Source organism: Alosa pseudoharengus, unplaced genomic scaffold, assembly GCF_046254945.1.
Source record: "Alosa pseudoharengus isolate Yale_2024_CS ecotype anadromous, Long Island Sound unplaced genomic scaffold, YU_APseudo_1.1 YU_APseudo_1.1_scf_4, whole genome shotgun sequence".
Lineage (NCBI taxonomy): Eukaryota > Metazoa > Chordata > Actinopteri > Clupeiformes > Clupeidae > Alosa > Alosa pseudoharengus.
Window position 1 is genome coordinate 43390798 of NW_027468774.1, and position 15156 is coordinate 43405953.

General features: G+C 42.7%; 1 protein-coding gene across 1 annotated transcript; it reads left to right on the top strand.

Annotated features, from left to right (window-relative positions):
- The first annotated feature begins 2567 nt into the window (after positions 1-2567).
- LOC143103350 (C-signal-like) lies at positions 2568-5404 on the top strand. The gene is made up of 6 exons (XM_076267189.1): positions 2568-2795; positions 2898-2952; positions 3457-3644; positions 3801-3968; positions 4210-4320; positions 5118-5404. Exons 1-6 carry the CDS (start codon positions 2652-2654, stop codon positions 5229-5231), a joined length of 780 nt encoding a protein of 259 aa, XP_076123304.1. The 5' UTR covers positions 2568-2651; the 3' UTR covers positions 5232-5404.
- Positions 5405-15156: the final 9752 nt, after the last annotated feature.

A 15156-nucleotide genomic window follows, 5' to 3' on the forward strand; every position in this document is an offset into this window, starting at 1 on the left:
TGACTGGCACCCCAGTCATGCATGAGACGGTGGTCACTGACCATACCTGCGCTGGTGTTGACTACCCTTCGCCATGCCTTAGTTATGCTGCTATAGCATAGTGCTGTCATGGACTTTTCATGCGTCATGCCGTACAACCCCTCCTCTCCCCTCTCTCCCCTTCCCTCTCTCTCTCTGCCTATTCTCACTATGGTATAACACTATATAGTACCAATGATATACTTATTGATATTAACCATTTTGATCTCTCTCTTCCCCCTTACCTCACTTGTGAGGTATACCATTACCAGTCATCAGCCATCCTTGTGTTTGGCCATCATCTCACTCATCTCATCTGAAGTCCCATCCCTACGACGGATTCCTGGCCCGCGCAGCCTAACGCCCCTCTAATTCCCCTATGACAACTCCTAATCCCCTTGGACAATTCATTTCCTACACTGGACTATTTGAACTTTCTGACACTAAATAAGATTCATGCATTATCATACTGGATATGTAACCATCCCACCTCTTTGTAACATACACCTCAGGTGGTTATAAACACCATGTTCTTTTATCTACACCTAACTAACTTATTAATTTATCATGTAAACAGACCTTACTGTTCTGTACTGACCCTAGGCAGATGGGTCAGGCCCTTGAGCCGTGGATCTGCTCGAGGGTTCTTCCTACATGCATCTCCAATTCTAGGGAGTTTTTTCCTTGCCCCTGTTACTCATGGGCCTTCTCTGATTGTTTAACACTATGTGAAGCGCCATGAGACATGTGCAATGTTTTCGCGCTCTATATTAAATTGAAATTGAATTATGAACACAAAATCAAGCCAATAGCACAATTCATGTAGATTAACACCAGCAGTATTTATCACAAAAGTGGTTAAAAGGTCAATAACTGTACTCACTGTAGAATTACAGGTGGAAGGAGTCTGTCAATATTTGTAATTCTGGGGTAGTGTCCCACGAATGGTAGAACTTTCTCTCAGCCTGTCAGCCAAGGTGCTTGCCACCTTTAAAGGATAATTCCGATATTTAGCACTTTGAGTCCCTTTTCTGGTTTGTTTTGGATGAACCGAAATTTTGATGATGGGTCCTGTTTCGACTTTCTAACTCGTTTTGAATCGCCTTTGACTGGTTGGCTATGGGCATGCACAAACATGTCTTAAAACAACCCTTAACATTCGTTTTCAAAACTGTGCAACTCACCGAGTGGTTAGTGGTGGTGTTCGTTGATTATTAAAAACAAATCAGCGCAATGTATGATTTCAATCTATGTTATTTGCTATTGTGGAACTATTTTTTCAGATACCTGACAACCGTGTATAAACTTCTGCTCAATATTTGAGTCTGAAGCATAGACAGTAAAAGAAGGTCTCGCGGGGGAAAGACTACAACCGTAAACAGACCCCCTTTCCGTTTCCGGTAGCGCAGTGATATCAGGGAGCAATGAGTCTTCCAACAGAAATCAATGGGATTTTACAAAATGGCAAATAAAACAGTTTTAAAATGAACGTTAAGGGTTGTTTTCAGGACATGTTTGTGCATGCCCATAGCCAGCCAGTCAAAGGTGATTCAAAACGAGTCAGAAAGTTGAGACAGGACCCATCGTCAAAATTTCAGTGACCACCACTCTAGTTTAGCCAAAACAAAGCAGAAAAGGGACTCAAAGTGCTAAATACCGGAATTATCCTTTAATCAACACTCTCTCTGGGTCCTGCGTCAGTGTGTGTGCATGTGTAGTGTTGTGTTTGTCAATCTGTCTGCTTGAGAACTTAACTACCTTTGTGTGAAAGACGACATACTGTATATAGATGACTGAGAAACCTGCTGCTGGCAATCCATGGCAGTAAAATGTAGTCTGGGAGGTTTTGACAGAGATTGGGCTGCACGTTAGCACAGGTTATTCCTGTGTTTATTTATCTAGTGTTTGTTCACCCTTTACCAATGCAATGCCTACCCCAGACCACCTGTAAATACAACCCTGGTTGATTGTGTTTTTAGGAAGGCCTGTGAAAAGCACATTGCAGTAATCTACATGATAAATCAATGCATTCATAAAAGACGTAAAACCTCTAAGCAATATTGTTTGGCAATAGATCACTGTCAATTAAGATACCATGATTTGTTAACATCTTTGCTTTAATCCCTTTTGGCAACCCTAAGTCTTTCCTCCTTTTTACCAAATATAATTACATCAGTTTTCTTTGTTCGGCTGAAGAAAAGTTTCTATGCACATTCAACTGATCTGTGGTGTAGATGACGCTTCATCTCTGTCAGTGTATATTTTGCAAATTTGTAACTATCTGCTCAATGGCACAATTAAAATACACAAACACATGCACTAAACTGCCACATCATTATGATGTGGCAGTTCAGTTAAGATCACTCCAAAAGAAGTCACAAATTAACTCAGCCGCACGCTAAGTATGCCAACTCCATAGTGATGTGACAGAGTCACAGTAGCATAAAAACAACTTCCCGCCCAACCACTGGCTCCACCCAGCAAGAGCCTATGTCTCAGCTTGTAACATTATATCTGAAGAACTAAGAAGGAGTGTCCACGGTCTTACACCAACACTAGAGTGTTATTAGACCATAAATACTGAGGTGGAGGGAGGAGTGTATGAGAGAGAGTCAGACTGAGACAACAAGAGAATGGCAGGAAAAGTTTGCAACGTTCTGATCACCGGGGCCAACCGTGGCCTGGGGCTGGAGATGGTCAAACAGCTGGCGGAGATGCCGTGTCCTGGCAGGAGGATCTTTGCCTGCTGCCGTGATCCTAGCGCCCCCAAGGCTCAGGTGAGAGTTCAGCAGAGGTTTTAAGGTGATAAGCTAGCGAAAGCGTTTGCTACTGTTTCCTGCTTGTGTGTTAAAGTGCACATTCTTGCATTCTTGTTACAGAGTCTGCAGGAGCTGGCCAAGAAGCACCCTGGAGTCATTCATGTTATTCGCCTAGGTAAAAAAGCATTTACATTTAGGCTATAATCTACCATTTTAGTACCATTTTGTTATTCTGTAGAACAGTAAGGGTCTCATCTCTCTATTTTATCCAGCTTTACATTGTTACGACTACACTGAATCAGACCCTGATTAGTGGCAGCCTGGCAATCCGGAGCAGATAGCTACTGACGCAGCCATGCAGAACAGTGAAACACTGCAAAGTCATAATATGCATGCTTATCTCTAAACACAGTCACACACAGATATACACAGGGACAGTACAAATACCATACAGTCATTACATAAAATCATACTTTTAGTATCAAAGTGACCCACTAATGAGAAATGCAGAACATTAAACCACATATTGGAATATTGGACATAATGTTCTAATCCACTTTCTCTCACGACACATACACCAACATGTGATTAGGCCTACAGTGGAGATTTGGGGCTAATATGTTATTTGTTTATGGACAAAATGGATCAAACCCATTAACTTAATCACTGTTTCTGTCAGATGTTGCTGACCTGTCCAGCATTCAGGAGTCTGCCAAGCAGGTTGGCTCAGTCCTGGGGAAGGATGGACTCAACCTGCTGGTGAACAACGCTGCCGTGGCTCCGTATGACAACACGCAAACCGCTAAACTCAAAGACCTGCAGGACACCTTCCAAACCAACGTCATTGGAACCATGATGGTTACTAAGGTGACTCAAAAGGATTTGATGATGTGGTGCTTTAACATTAAGATAGCTGCAAAATAGCTTTCTCTAGTCATTTTAAAAGGTGCAGGTGTTGGTTTCCTTAGGTGTCTATTTCTTGCTCAGCTATTTTCTGTTTCTTCTTTTCTTGTGTGAGATCAGGAGTTCCTGCCATATCTGCGCGAAGCGGCGAAGAGCAGTGGGAAACCAGGGATGTCCTGTTGCAAGGCAGCTGTGATAAATATCTCCACAATACTGTCCAGCATCACGAAAGCCCCTGAAATTATTTCCCTCTTCCCAACTCTGGCACTTACATATCGTATAAGCAAGGTACTGACAGCTTCAATACTACAGTTTGTGTACGGTAACAGCGAGCACAATGTATTGACACTCTTTCATGGCAGTGTTCCCATCTAGTCAGAAAGTTAAGAGTTCATTTCTGCAGAAAGATGACTGTCATGCATGCATGCCATGACTGCAAATGACTTTCCCACTAATCATTTCACAACTCTTGCCTTCTATGACATCAGATATAAAGCCTTTCTCTCTCTCTTTCTCTCTGTCCATGCAGGCAGGTTTAAACATGCTGACAGTGTGCCAAGCACAGGAATTCAAGGCAGACGGGGTCCTGTTTACACTCCTACACCCAGGATGGGTGCGAACTGACATGGGGGGGGCAGACGTGAGTAGTTACCATACAATCTTGTGCTTATCAGTCAACTACACTTCATCAAGTAATCTGATAATCATGGTCTATAACCTGCTGGTTTCAGAGGTAATTGTTAGATAAATGGTATGTTGGCTTTATTCATTATGAATGCATGTGCTTTTACATGAGTGTGACATTTCTTGACAATGGCATAAAAACGTGAATATTACCACAATAGATTCAGTTGTTTTGGATTAGTCACTCTGCCAACACTTATGGACATTACCAATTATTATTCAACAGTCATCTCGTATAGTTTGTCACTAGATTCTGGTACACAGTTCCTTCAAATTTATATTAATCGTCCTGCTGAGATCAAACTAGAAAGACTGTCATTGAAAGACATTGTCTTTCCTTCATATACTGATTGAGTAATTTCTCTCTCTCTCATACGTGCTGTTGTTAATGATACCAACCAATCATTGGACTATTAATGTGAACACATAATGTTAACAATGTTCATTATCATTAATGTTAAAATCAATAATAATGAACATAAATGTTGAAAAACATACACTAACAATCTGAAAAATCAACTATTGTTGTCAAGAGACATATTTGGCTAAATGTCTTAAATACCAAGTATGCTAAATAGACAGTATGCTTAATGATCATGAATGTGTTTCAAATCAAATCAAAATGAATGAATGCCCCCAAGCTGGCAGATCTGTAGAGGTCACTGTCCTGTGTTTGTCTTTGCCTTTGTTTTCCTGCTGCCCATGAGAGAACCCCATCAGTCTGACTGCATGTGATTTATTGTTTGCCACTAGGGGGAGATAGACGCCCGTGAGAGTGTCAGTGGTATGCTGCGCGTCATGGATTCCCTGACTGAGAAGCATAACGGAGGTTTTCTGGACTACAAAGGACAACCTCTGCCCTGGTGAAAATGAAGGAGGAGTACCATTCTACATGCCAGAATTTCATGTCACATATGCTGTATTAAGGGTCACCATCTAGCCCACTTTTGCTGATTCTATACTACACAGGGTGTGGTCAGTATGATACTGTTTTAAGTTTGCTTGCCTGTTGTTATTACAATAAAGTTGAACGCACAAGAGTTATGTCCACTCCTTTTGAGCAAATCAGGAGGCCTTAATAGCTGCCTTTCAATGAGAGCGTTTCCCTCTTCCCAGTATGTTGGAGGATTTGAATGGCGTCTATAGGCCATACTATTCATGACCTCATACATCCATGTTATGAACGCATGAGTGCATGCGTTCATGAATATGCAAAAGCTGAGCAGGGAGCAGTTGATAGATGAAGCCAGGCTAGGACACACACCAGGCGAAGTATAAGTATACTCTTTTGATCCCGTGAGGGAAATTTGGTCTCTGCATTTATCCCAATCCGTGAATTAGTGAAACACACAGTGAGGTGAAGCACACACTAATCCCGGCGCAGTGAGCTGCCTGCAACAACAGCTGCGCTTGGGGAGCAGTGAGGGGTTAGGTGCCTTGCTCAAGGGCACTTCAGCCGTGCCTATGGGTCGGGGTTCGAACCGGCAACCCTGCGGTCACAAGTCCGAAGCGCTAACCAGTAGGCCACGGCTGCCCCCTAGGCTAGGACACACCAGGCACACTCGGGGCAAATCCATGGCTCTCTGCTCACACTAGACTAGAGAGTGAGTGGCATGTGTGGTGTGTCACAGAAGGCCTGTATATACCTCAACACTCGCAAGACTGGGGAGACAAAAGAGGGCTACTATATGCATTCCTACGTGGGGTGTATCTTTCCCCTGTGTGACAAACAAGATGGAGGGGGGATTAAAACGGTTTATTCAAACAAATTGACAAATACCCAGCAAACATGTGCGTGCCCACTGTGGATAGCTGTGGGTTTACTGTGGGGCTATGTGGGCTCGCCCATGTGGCCCTTGGGGTTTGCCCACGCGAGGCCTACAGTAGTTTTGCTCTTTAGGACCTCTATGAAGATTTGCTGTGGATTTTCCGTAAAATGCTATTTTTTTTTATATTATTATTAATCTTATCCAGCATTATTTATTCTTGTTATGACTTACATCTTAACCCAGTCTTGAGGATACTGCGTGAGGTACTATCTCCAAAAGGCACTCGTGAAATACACAACCGTTTAGTAGTCACACCATTGTTAATTACAAATGAAGGGAGTTGCACTTTAAGCATGTTATCTCCATAATGAGCCTATAGTATGACAGTCTATCACTACAACTGCAGGCACCTGTGACTCAGCACAACTATGTCACCTATCTGAAGTCAAGAGGGCCATTAGCAGGGCAATATAGGCAATACATACTGCAGGTGAAAGTGCACCACACAGAAGGAGGTACTGGGAGGGAGAGAGAGAGCACATGGCAGGACAGGCTTACAACGTTCTGATCATCTGAGCCAACTGACCTGGGCTGGAGATGGTCAGCTGGTGGAGATATCCTGTCCTGGACATTATAAAAAACATATATCTGACCTATAATCTAACAGTTTGTATGCATTAAAGAGGCAAGTCTAATCAAATCAGTGTCAAATCAAATTGATGGACAACATTTAAAATTTGTTTTACTAATGGCCTTTGTTAATGTATTTTGTGAGAAATACACTTTAGTGTTCTGACCTGTGATGTATTGGCCACTAGGGAGCCACTGATGCCCAGGAGAGTGTCAGTGGTCTGCTGCGTGTACTTGTACTTGTTTCTGTAAACCTATTGATAACCAGCGGAGCACTGGTTGGAAACGCCTGACCTACTCTCTCAGGACTGGGAGAGGCAGCATGTGCCTCTGCGACCCACCCTAGCATTCCTGTGCAGGGTGTTTCTCCCCGAACATTTTTTTTTCAAACATACTGTATGGAGAGCCGTTTTAATGATCCTGTGGCATGTAATAGGCATATGAACATATGTAATGATTCATTGTGACTCAGCACAAACTGTGGTTATGTATGTTAGGTATACTATGCAAGATTTTTACCTTCATATTACAGTTTTGAAGTAATTTTGATGGTAAACAAACCCGTAGTAAAGCGAATCATGCTGCTAGCAAAGCAGGAGGGACCCGCTGCGGGCAGAACCAGCAATGTAACTTCGGAGGGCGGCGGACCGAAAAATCTCGCGAGAATCATGAATTGCTTTACGGCATGACGTCACACACATCAAGATATAAGAAGCAGCTAGCACGGTACTTCAGACGTGAATGACGGCAGAGGCGGGCGTTGAAGAGAATAAAGAAAGCGATTTCAGAGGAGACAAAGAAGAGGAAAAAAGAATGTCAATGTCGTGGAAAAAGTCCACTTCCAAATCTAATTACCAATTAACAATTAATACTTAGCTGTTTAGTAGTTAGCATTCTGGAACAAGGCGTCCGAAGGAGACAATTTAGACAGGAGATCTCCGAAGACTGTTGATCTATTCACTGTATTGCAGTGATAGTACAGCCCAAACAATGTCCAGACTAACTAACCACCAAGCAATAGGGCTAAGGTGAGATGTCATAAGCTGGCGCCCCCCGATGAGATCTGCCCTATGGATGGCTGCGGCCTATTTTTATACACCTTGGTCCTCGAGAAGTGCCCCCTTCTCTCGCCATTCCCCAAAACACCTGTTAGCCAATCAGTGTCGGGCAAGGTCAATTATATAGTTGTGTGAAAAATATGGACCTTCATCTTGCATTTTTAAAAGATTAAACACTGTCCAGCTATGTGTTTGTAGAAAACAGTCTTTTTTAATTTAACAAACTGTTTTAAAATGGCTGTTACACATACAACTTTCACATCTACATCGGTCTGCCTCCACACACCAAAATCCTGGACCTTTTGTAAGGCACCAGAGTGGGTGTCGCCCAATTAACCCATTACCCCACCTGCAGACAATTAGCAGTTAATAGTCAGGCCATGTGCAAAAGCGAATTCAATTAAAACAGTGTCCTAAAACAGGGAAGATGTAGTCAGCATCTTCACAAGGTGGAAACCATCTTCTATAAAAATATATGCAAAACTGTGTAATGTGGTGACTCAGCGGAAGTATCCAATCGCGCCTCGAAAATGTAGTTTAATAGCAGAGCCCAACTACGGAGAGCCTCCACACTCTCTATTAATCCCATACAAACCGAATTTGGCTGCAGTTCACCAGAGTTCACCTAGATGGCGATCGCTTTTTAGAACAATTAAGTGACTTTAAAAAATATAATACTCAACCAAGTGTATTGTCTTTGCCTCCCCTTTCCAATACAATATTCAAATTACTTGAAAAAAGTAAGTACCACACCGGAAGAGTTCCGAGAGTGAAGGTTCTCCCCTTATTAGACATTCTCTGTTAATAGTCTCTTGAACAATGTGTTTGCTCGACCGTTTTATTGTGAGCCCTGTATGTGTTTAGCTTGGTTTCTTGATGGCTAGCTCGCTAGCTAGTGGGGGTTCATAGATATATACACTAGATGTCGCCTTCTGCTTCTCAGCATGCGTCAACACCGCCGCCATTTTTGTACAGGGATCTGAAGCGCTAAACTAGTTCTCCTGTATTGTCAGCGTTACCTATTTAGCGACGTTTGGCCATCCCCATCGATAGAAAACCTTTTTAGCGATTAGCGACAAATTTGGGAACTTCTCACAATGATGGCAGATCGGCTTCTTTGTTGTTGAAACGTAAGAAAATCACCTTTCTCATGGCTTTGTCATTTATGAATTCAGCTACATCTCGTTTGCCCATGGCACTGACCCATGATTATAAAAGTAACGACTGGCGTAGCCTATGTAATAGCAGAGGTAAATGTTCTACAGATCTACAGCAACTTCTGGAGTAACTTACATGAGTAAACGAAACGAGGGGTATGTGGCCTCAACCAGAGCCTGTCTAGAAGAGCCTGTTTACTTTCATTGTATCGAACCTGGTTGCAGTTTACTATTGTTCCTCTTGGGGCCGCCGCTAGCTAGTGCAGAATGAATGGGAGTCTATGGGGCTAGACGGGTAAAATGTATCTTTATTATCGTCTTAAGCTTAGTTTTCTCTAGACTCAACCATAAATACATGCCTGTCAGTTGGAACAACCCAAAAAACTAGATAATTGCTTGAGATTTTGACGATTTATGGTGATTTTATTTTCGCTAGATCTTTGCCCAGATTGACGCTAATGCATTATAGAGGAGTGGATCACTGAAGCAAGATGGCGTCTCGATTGACGCATTCGTTCCAATGAACAGCAGTAGTCAAGGCGACATCTAGGGCTGTATTTTCGGTCACCAGCGCATGGCGTAAAGTTCGTTATTCACCGGCGCGAAGTTGAATTCGTTATTTTGCACCTTTATTTTTTAAGCATTGCGCCCAGGGGTGTGGTAATTAACAACCTAGGGAGGGACCTGGCGCATTGTCTAAAAATCGCTATCATACACCACCTAAACCTGGTCAGAAGTCAATGGCGAGTTGTTCATATGCTATTTTAAGAGCGCATGTCAACAGTCATATTGGCAGGTGCACGCACCATCCTTCTATCATTCATGAACGCACACCAGCGCACGTCCATGCAAAGCATTACAAATTGCACGATTACAATGGTAAACATAATTAGAATAAAGATATTACGAAATACTGTACATCTCATGATGAGTAGTTATTCACCATCATTTGCAAATTGGTAATGACGGTTAAAAGTGATTAGGGGAGAGGCGAGAGACAATGGAGCACAGCTGAAGACGCACTGTCACGATATAAGCAACTCCTCTGCAGGATAAATGTTGTTTTATTTAGTCATTTGAGCAACATTAGGGTAAGTGTTGCTTTTTCCAGCCTATGTTTTCTATGGTAACCCATTGTCAGTCAATAGTGAAAGTAACTGCATATAACTGTCTTGTCATTGACTGACTCCTTGGTGAAGTTAGTTTCACTTTGCCAATGAGTTCAAATAATAGACGAGTGCAAATGCGTGAAGGCTATGCTAGGTTTTAGTAAAGCATGGTTTAAGAATGACTATTCCATACGGTCTCGCAAGCAGCCTCCTTCAAATGCGCCGTTGAATGCCAAAATACCGATGCATTTATTTGACATATCGCGCGTTGCGCCGTTAAAGGGAATGACAGATGTCATTCTCATTGGTTTAAAATGATGTTACGCCCCAAACACACCCATATGACTGATTAAAAGACCTAGGAACACCTTGTTACGCCATGCGCTCCACTTTTGAGGACGAAAACCCTCCCAATGTGAACTGGACATCCTACTAAATTTGAATAGACTTTTGACGAGTGACGATGCACTTTAGAATGTCATGATAGGGCCCTTAGTGTATATGTCTATGGTGGGGGTTTAGCGTAGCAGTCATTTGCTACCGAAGCTGCAGAGGGAGCAATGTTGTGAAAAATGCGAGCCCAAATCCAGCGAAAACCCAGAAACAGCGAAGAAACTGCATAGGGCTTCTTTGACTTAGTTAGCAACTATGGTTTTGGGAAACGCCCCAATTTGGCTCAGTCCGAAGGATTTACATTTACATTTATTCATTTAGCAGACACTTTTATCCAAAGCAACTTTCCCAATTTGGGTAAAGTGCCTTGTTCAAGGGCACAACGGTGGAAGCCAGGAATTGAACCCACAATTTTTCAGGCTACTACATCCTTAGCCACTATGCTACCACCGCCCCAAGATGGGTGGATGGACTCAACCTGCTGCTGCATGATTGCCAAGGGCGTAGGTTTGGTCTGAGCTTTGGTGGGGACACTACCCACTAACCCCCCCCCCAAAAAAAAAAAAAACACTCAACTCTTTCACCAGCCACTATAGTTATATAAAATGATTAAAATGATTAGATATATAAAATGATTAAAATATGTAGGCTACAGATATGTAGGCTATATTTAACATTTATTTTCTATTTGGTCTGTTATGAAATCATGCCCATTTAAGCACAGCTCAGTTTTAAGAACCTTAAATACATGCATGCTTAGCATTTTGTGAAAAGAAATCATTAAGGCTACATTGACAAACTCTTAACCATGAGCTGGCTGTATATTCTCTGATTCTAATATTTACAGATATCTAGGCGATATAAGCACAGCTCCGTTTTAAGAAATGCAGCCGAAAGACCATGTTGAATTTTGCTATAATTTATTTCAAAACCGGATTACTCTGGAACAGCTAACTATACAGGGAAACACGGGAACTATACACCTTTGTGTTTGGTAAGGTCTGCTGTTTATTCTGATATATGGTTTGTCATGTGTTGCGTGAAGAGTGTGTAGATATTCCACCGAGACGAATGGATGTGGAGATGGGCGCAGAGAATAATTATTAGGCTAAATCTCTTGAAGTTATTTTTCTCGCGAACTGTTTATCACAGCAAACAGTGGCTAGCTAGCACCGTTTAAAAGCTGAGAAAAGGCTCTTTCATGTGACACATGTGTGATGAGTAGCCTACTTCTCGAGGAGTTCAACAGAGAAGAATGGGTGAATTTGGACGCACTTCATGCTTGTAGTGAAGTAAAGCTGAAGCGCTGCATGCTGCGCAGGAGACTCACTGGTAGTTATTATAGGTAACTTCAAATCAGCGCGATTTACCCTTATAGGCTACTGCACATCACAAGAAATGCGCTGCGCTGTGAGCGCTTTTTTCCCTATTTCAACCTGAATATTGGTGGGGACATTTCAGTCGTAATTTGACATTGGTGTGGACACGTCCTTCGGTCCCCACGCAAATCTACGCCCCTGATGATTGCTGCTGCATGACTGCTGCTGCAGAGGAGTGGAAAGGCAGGGATGTCCTGCAGCAAGACAGAAGTCAAGTCAAGTCAGATTTATTTGTATAGCGCATTTAACATGCACAGAGTGCAACCCAGAAGTGATCAACATCTCCTCCGTAGCAGCCTCCATAGCAAATGTTACCAGAACAAACACCTTCTTAATAATCTGTGCTCTTCCATATCACATTAGCAAGGAATACCATAGGCCAGTGGTTCTCAACCTTTTTTCAGTGATGTAGAAGCTACCCCCTGTGAAATATTTTTTCAGCCAAGTACCCCCTAACCAGCGCAAAGCATTTTTAGTTGAGAAAAAAGACTTAAAACAGAGCACTTTGACATCAGTGTCTAATTTATTATTATTAACTTTGGAACCACGACTCCATCCATAATTGTTTTTAAAGTATTTTTGCATGGATTCTGTTGTTTTGTTCAATAAAACAAGCGTGATGACTCGGTGTTCATTTTGAGATTCTTTTACTGCCAAAAACCTTGCATTGCATTACCACTCTAAACTTAACCTAGAGAGTCTCCCTCTAGTGTCCAGGCGACATATTGCCTGTGAACTCATCAGGTCCAAAACATAACCATATTACATTACACCACATCCCCCTTACTGAAAGTTGAAGAGAATATTAGCTGTGGCTCCTTAAAGGTTCCTCTTAACATAAGGTTATCACACTCCATCCATTGTCACAATCACATCCATATATTCATGAAACCTCTAGACTCTTTTCTTTTGCATATCCAAATAGCCACATAACATTCCATAACAGTGTGGTCTCCACAAAACATTCAAACCTCATATCTAAACACAATATAACCCTGGAATTTTACATCATTCAAATTTTTTATTTTTTTTGTGTCTCACAGATTTAGTCTGTCTGGTTTCTTTATTTCTCTGCCTGACCTCGATCTCATGATGTCAGGTGTGTTTACAGACTCTGTGGCTGGTGGAGGAGTCTCTACGCCACTGTCTCCTTCAGGTGGCTGTTCGGGTTGTTGCTCACACTCTGACCCCGACTCCGGCATTGGAATCAGGTGGCAACGATTCCGCCGCAGTGTCCCTTGTGGTCCCATGACCAGGTATGATCGTGGACTGCTGTGTACGGATGTCACTTTACCTTGTTACGCTGCTTCAGTAATCCAGACGTTGTCTCCAGGTGACAGCTTATCCAGATCTCGTGCCCTGTGTCTGCTGTTGAAGCATTTCGCATCTGCCCATCTCTTCTCCCTCTCTGTCTGCCGAAGCACTTGAAGGTCTGGAAGCGCCGGCTGCAACCTCTCTGGCAGGATAGGCAGTGTGGTGCGCAGGCGTCGTCCCATGAGCAATTCGGCAGGGCTGTAACCGTTACTCAGGGGTGTCGCTCTGTATGCTAGCAGTGCTCGATAGGGGTCACTGGCCTTCTTAAGCAAGTTTTTGACTGTTTGAACGGCACGTTCGGCCTCGCCGTTGCTCTGTGCGGATATTTAGGACTGCTCGTTATGTGCTCAAAGCAGTAGTCCGTTGCAAATACTTTCATCTCATGTCCCCGGAACTGTGGGCCATTGTCACTTATAAAGGTCTCTGGGATACCGTGGCGTGCGAACATTGACTTGAGATGAACAATAACGTCCATAGATCTTGTAGGGCTGAGCTGGGCTATCTCTATGTATCAGGCCTATGTCAACCTATGTTCCCCGGGTCCTATGTTCCCCCGGGTCCTATGTTCCCCGCTATTTGTATGGGACCGGGGAACATAGGACGCTTTTTGTAGAAAAGGGTCCTATGTTCCCCGCCTTGTATCTGACCACGGAAATTGCATGGGATATGCTTGCGAGTGCACACTTCGTCCACAAACGGTAGCAAAGTGTATTTTTCTGTCAATGTTGCTTGCAGTAGCACACCAGGTAGACCTACACATACGCGCACGGTGCAATATTGACACAAGCCAGAAGGGCGATTTTCCTAACTTTCACGTTGAGTATAGAGGAGTAAAAGAATAGATAAAGATCATTTAGGCCTACAATGGTTTTACTTGTGTAGTGCTTCTTTACTGAATATAACGAGTTCAAAGTTAACATTCTAGGTAACTTCGCATTGTCCGCTTCAGCACTAAATTGAGGACAGCAACAGACACGAGCTGCACCTCTCACAGAAGAAACGCGCTACAACTACATGCCTTTTTAAGTTGATATTTAATTGGTTTGTTTTGTTCATTTTTCCGTTCGCTGGCACGCTGCAGGGGGGACTGCGCGTTGCTCCGAAGCCCCTTTGGTCTGACTCGTCAATAATCCAAAAATGTCCCTTTGGGTCTACAGCCCAGTATAGTTTGATTTCTCTTTGTTCCATTAAAATTAATCCCATTCTTCCGACAGCTCAACCAAAGGCTATTAAGTAAGAAGAAGTAAGAATCAACAATGACATGCCAAGTGCAAAGACAATGACAAGCTTGGGACTGAAGCCATGCAGACTCGGCTAGATTTAAACCAGTGTTTCTCAAACTTTTTTTCTGGGGACCCACTTTTTAAAAATGACAGACTATCGCGACCCAACTCGTGACTATGGTAGTTAACAAACTAGATCAGTGGTTCTCAAACTTTTTCTTTCATTCCCCACTTTGAGGGGGCATTCTCGAGCCCCACCTGTCCCTCATCGCTCTAAGAAAGTGGTAGGTCAAGCTTAAAATTGTCAAATTTATTGAAATAATGACAACAGAGTTAAAATCAGCTGGTGCTGCAGATATAATAATAAATAAATACATAACACACATATTTCTGTTTTCCAGCAACATATTAGGAAGCATAGGCCATTATACAGCATTGTACAATATAGTCAATGAAATGCCAACATGCTGCATTAAATGGATCCATAATCCAGTCATACTGAGCACTGCTGGTTGGGAAATATTTTTGAAATAAACTTTGCAGGGATGTGATGTAGGCCTACTGTTTAATACATGGGATCACAAGAGTCCCAATCAGACGTTTCAGCGATTTCACTCAGAAATCTCAAAGGCATGATACTGTCGCGATCGAGGCGGCTGTCCCATACTCAAGTTTTTTTGGTGAATGCAGTAATCTTATTTGCTAGGTGAGGTAGGTGCTTGTCTTTGCCTTGTAACTGGACATTTAACTCAAATGTATC

Bases quoted from the DNA above. Each gene is read 5' to 3' on its own strand.
- LOC143103350 (XM_076267189.1), top strand. From the start codon at position 2,652: ATGGCAGGAAAAGTTTGCAACGTTCTGATCACCGGGGCCAACCGTGGC. The intron at 2,953-3,456 runs GTAAAAAAGCAT...TGTTTCTGTCAG, and splicing joins CATTCATGTTATTCGCCTAG to ATGTTGCTGACCTGTCCAGC. The intron at 3,969-4,209 runs GTACTGACAGCT...CTGTCCATGCAG, and splicing joins TTACATATCGTATAAGCAAG to GCAGGTTTAAACATGCTGAC.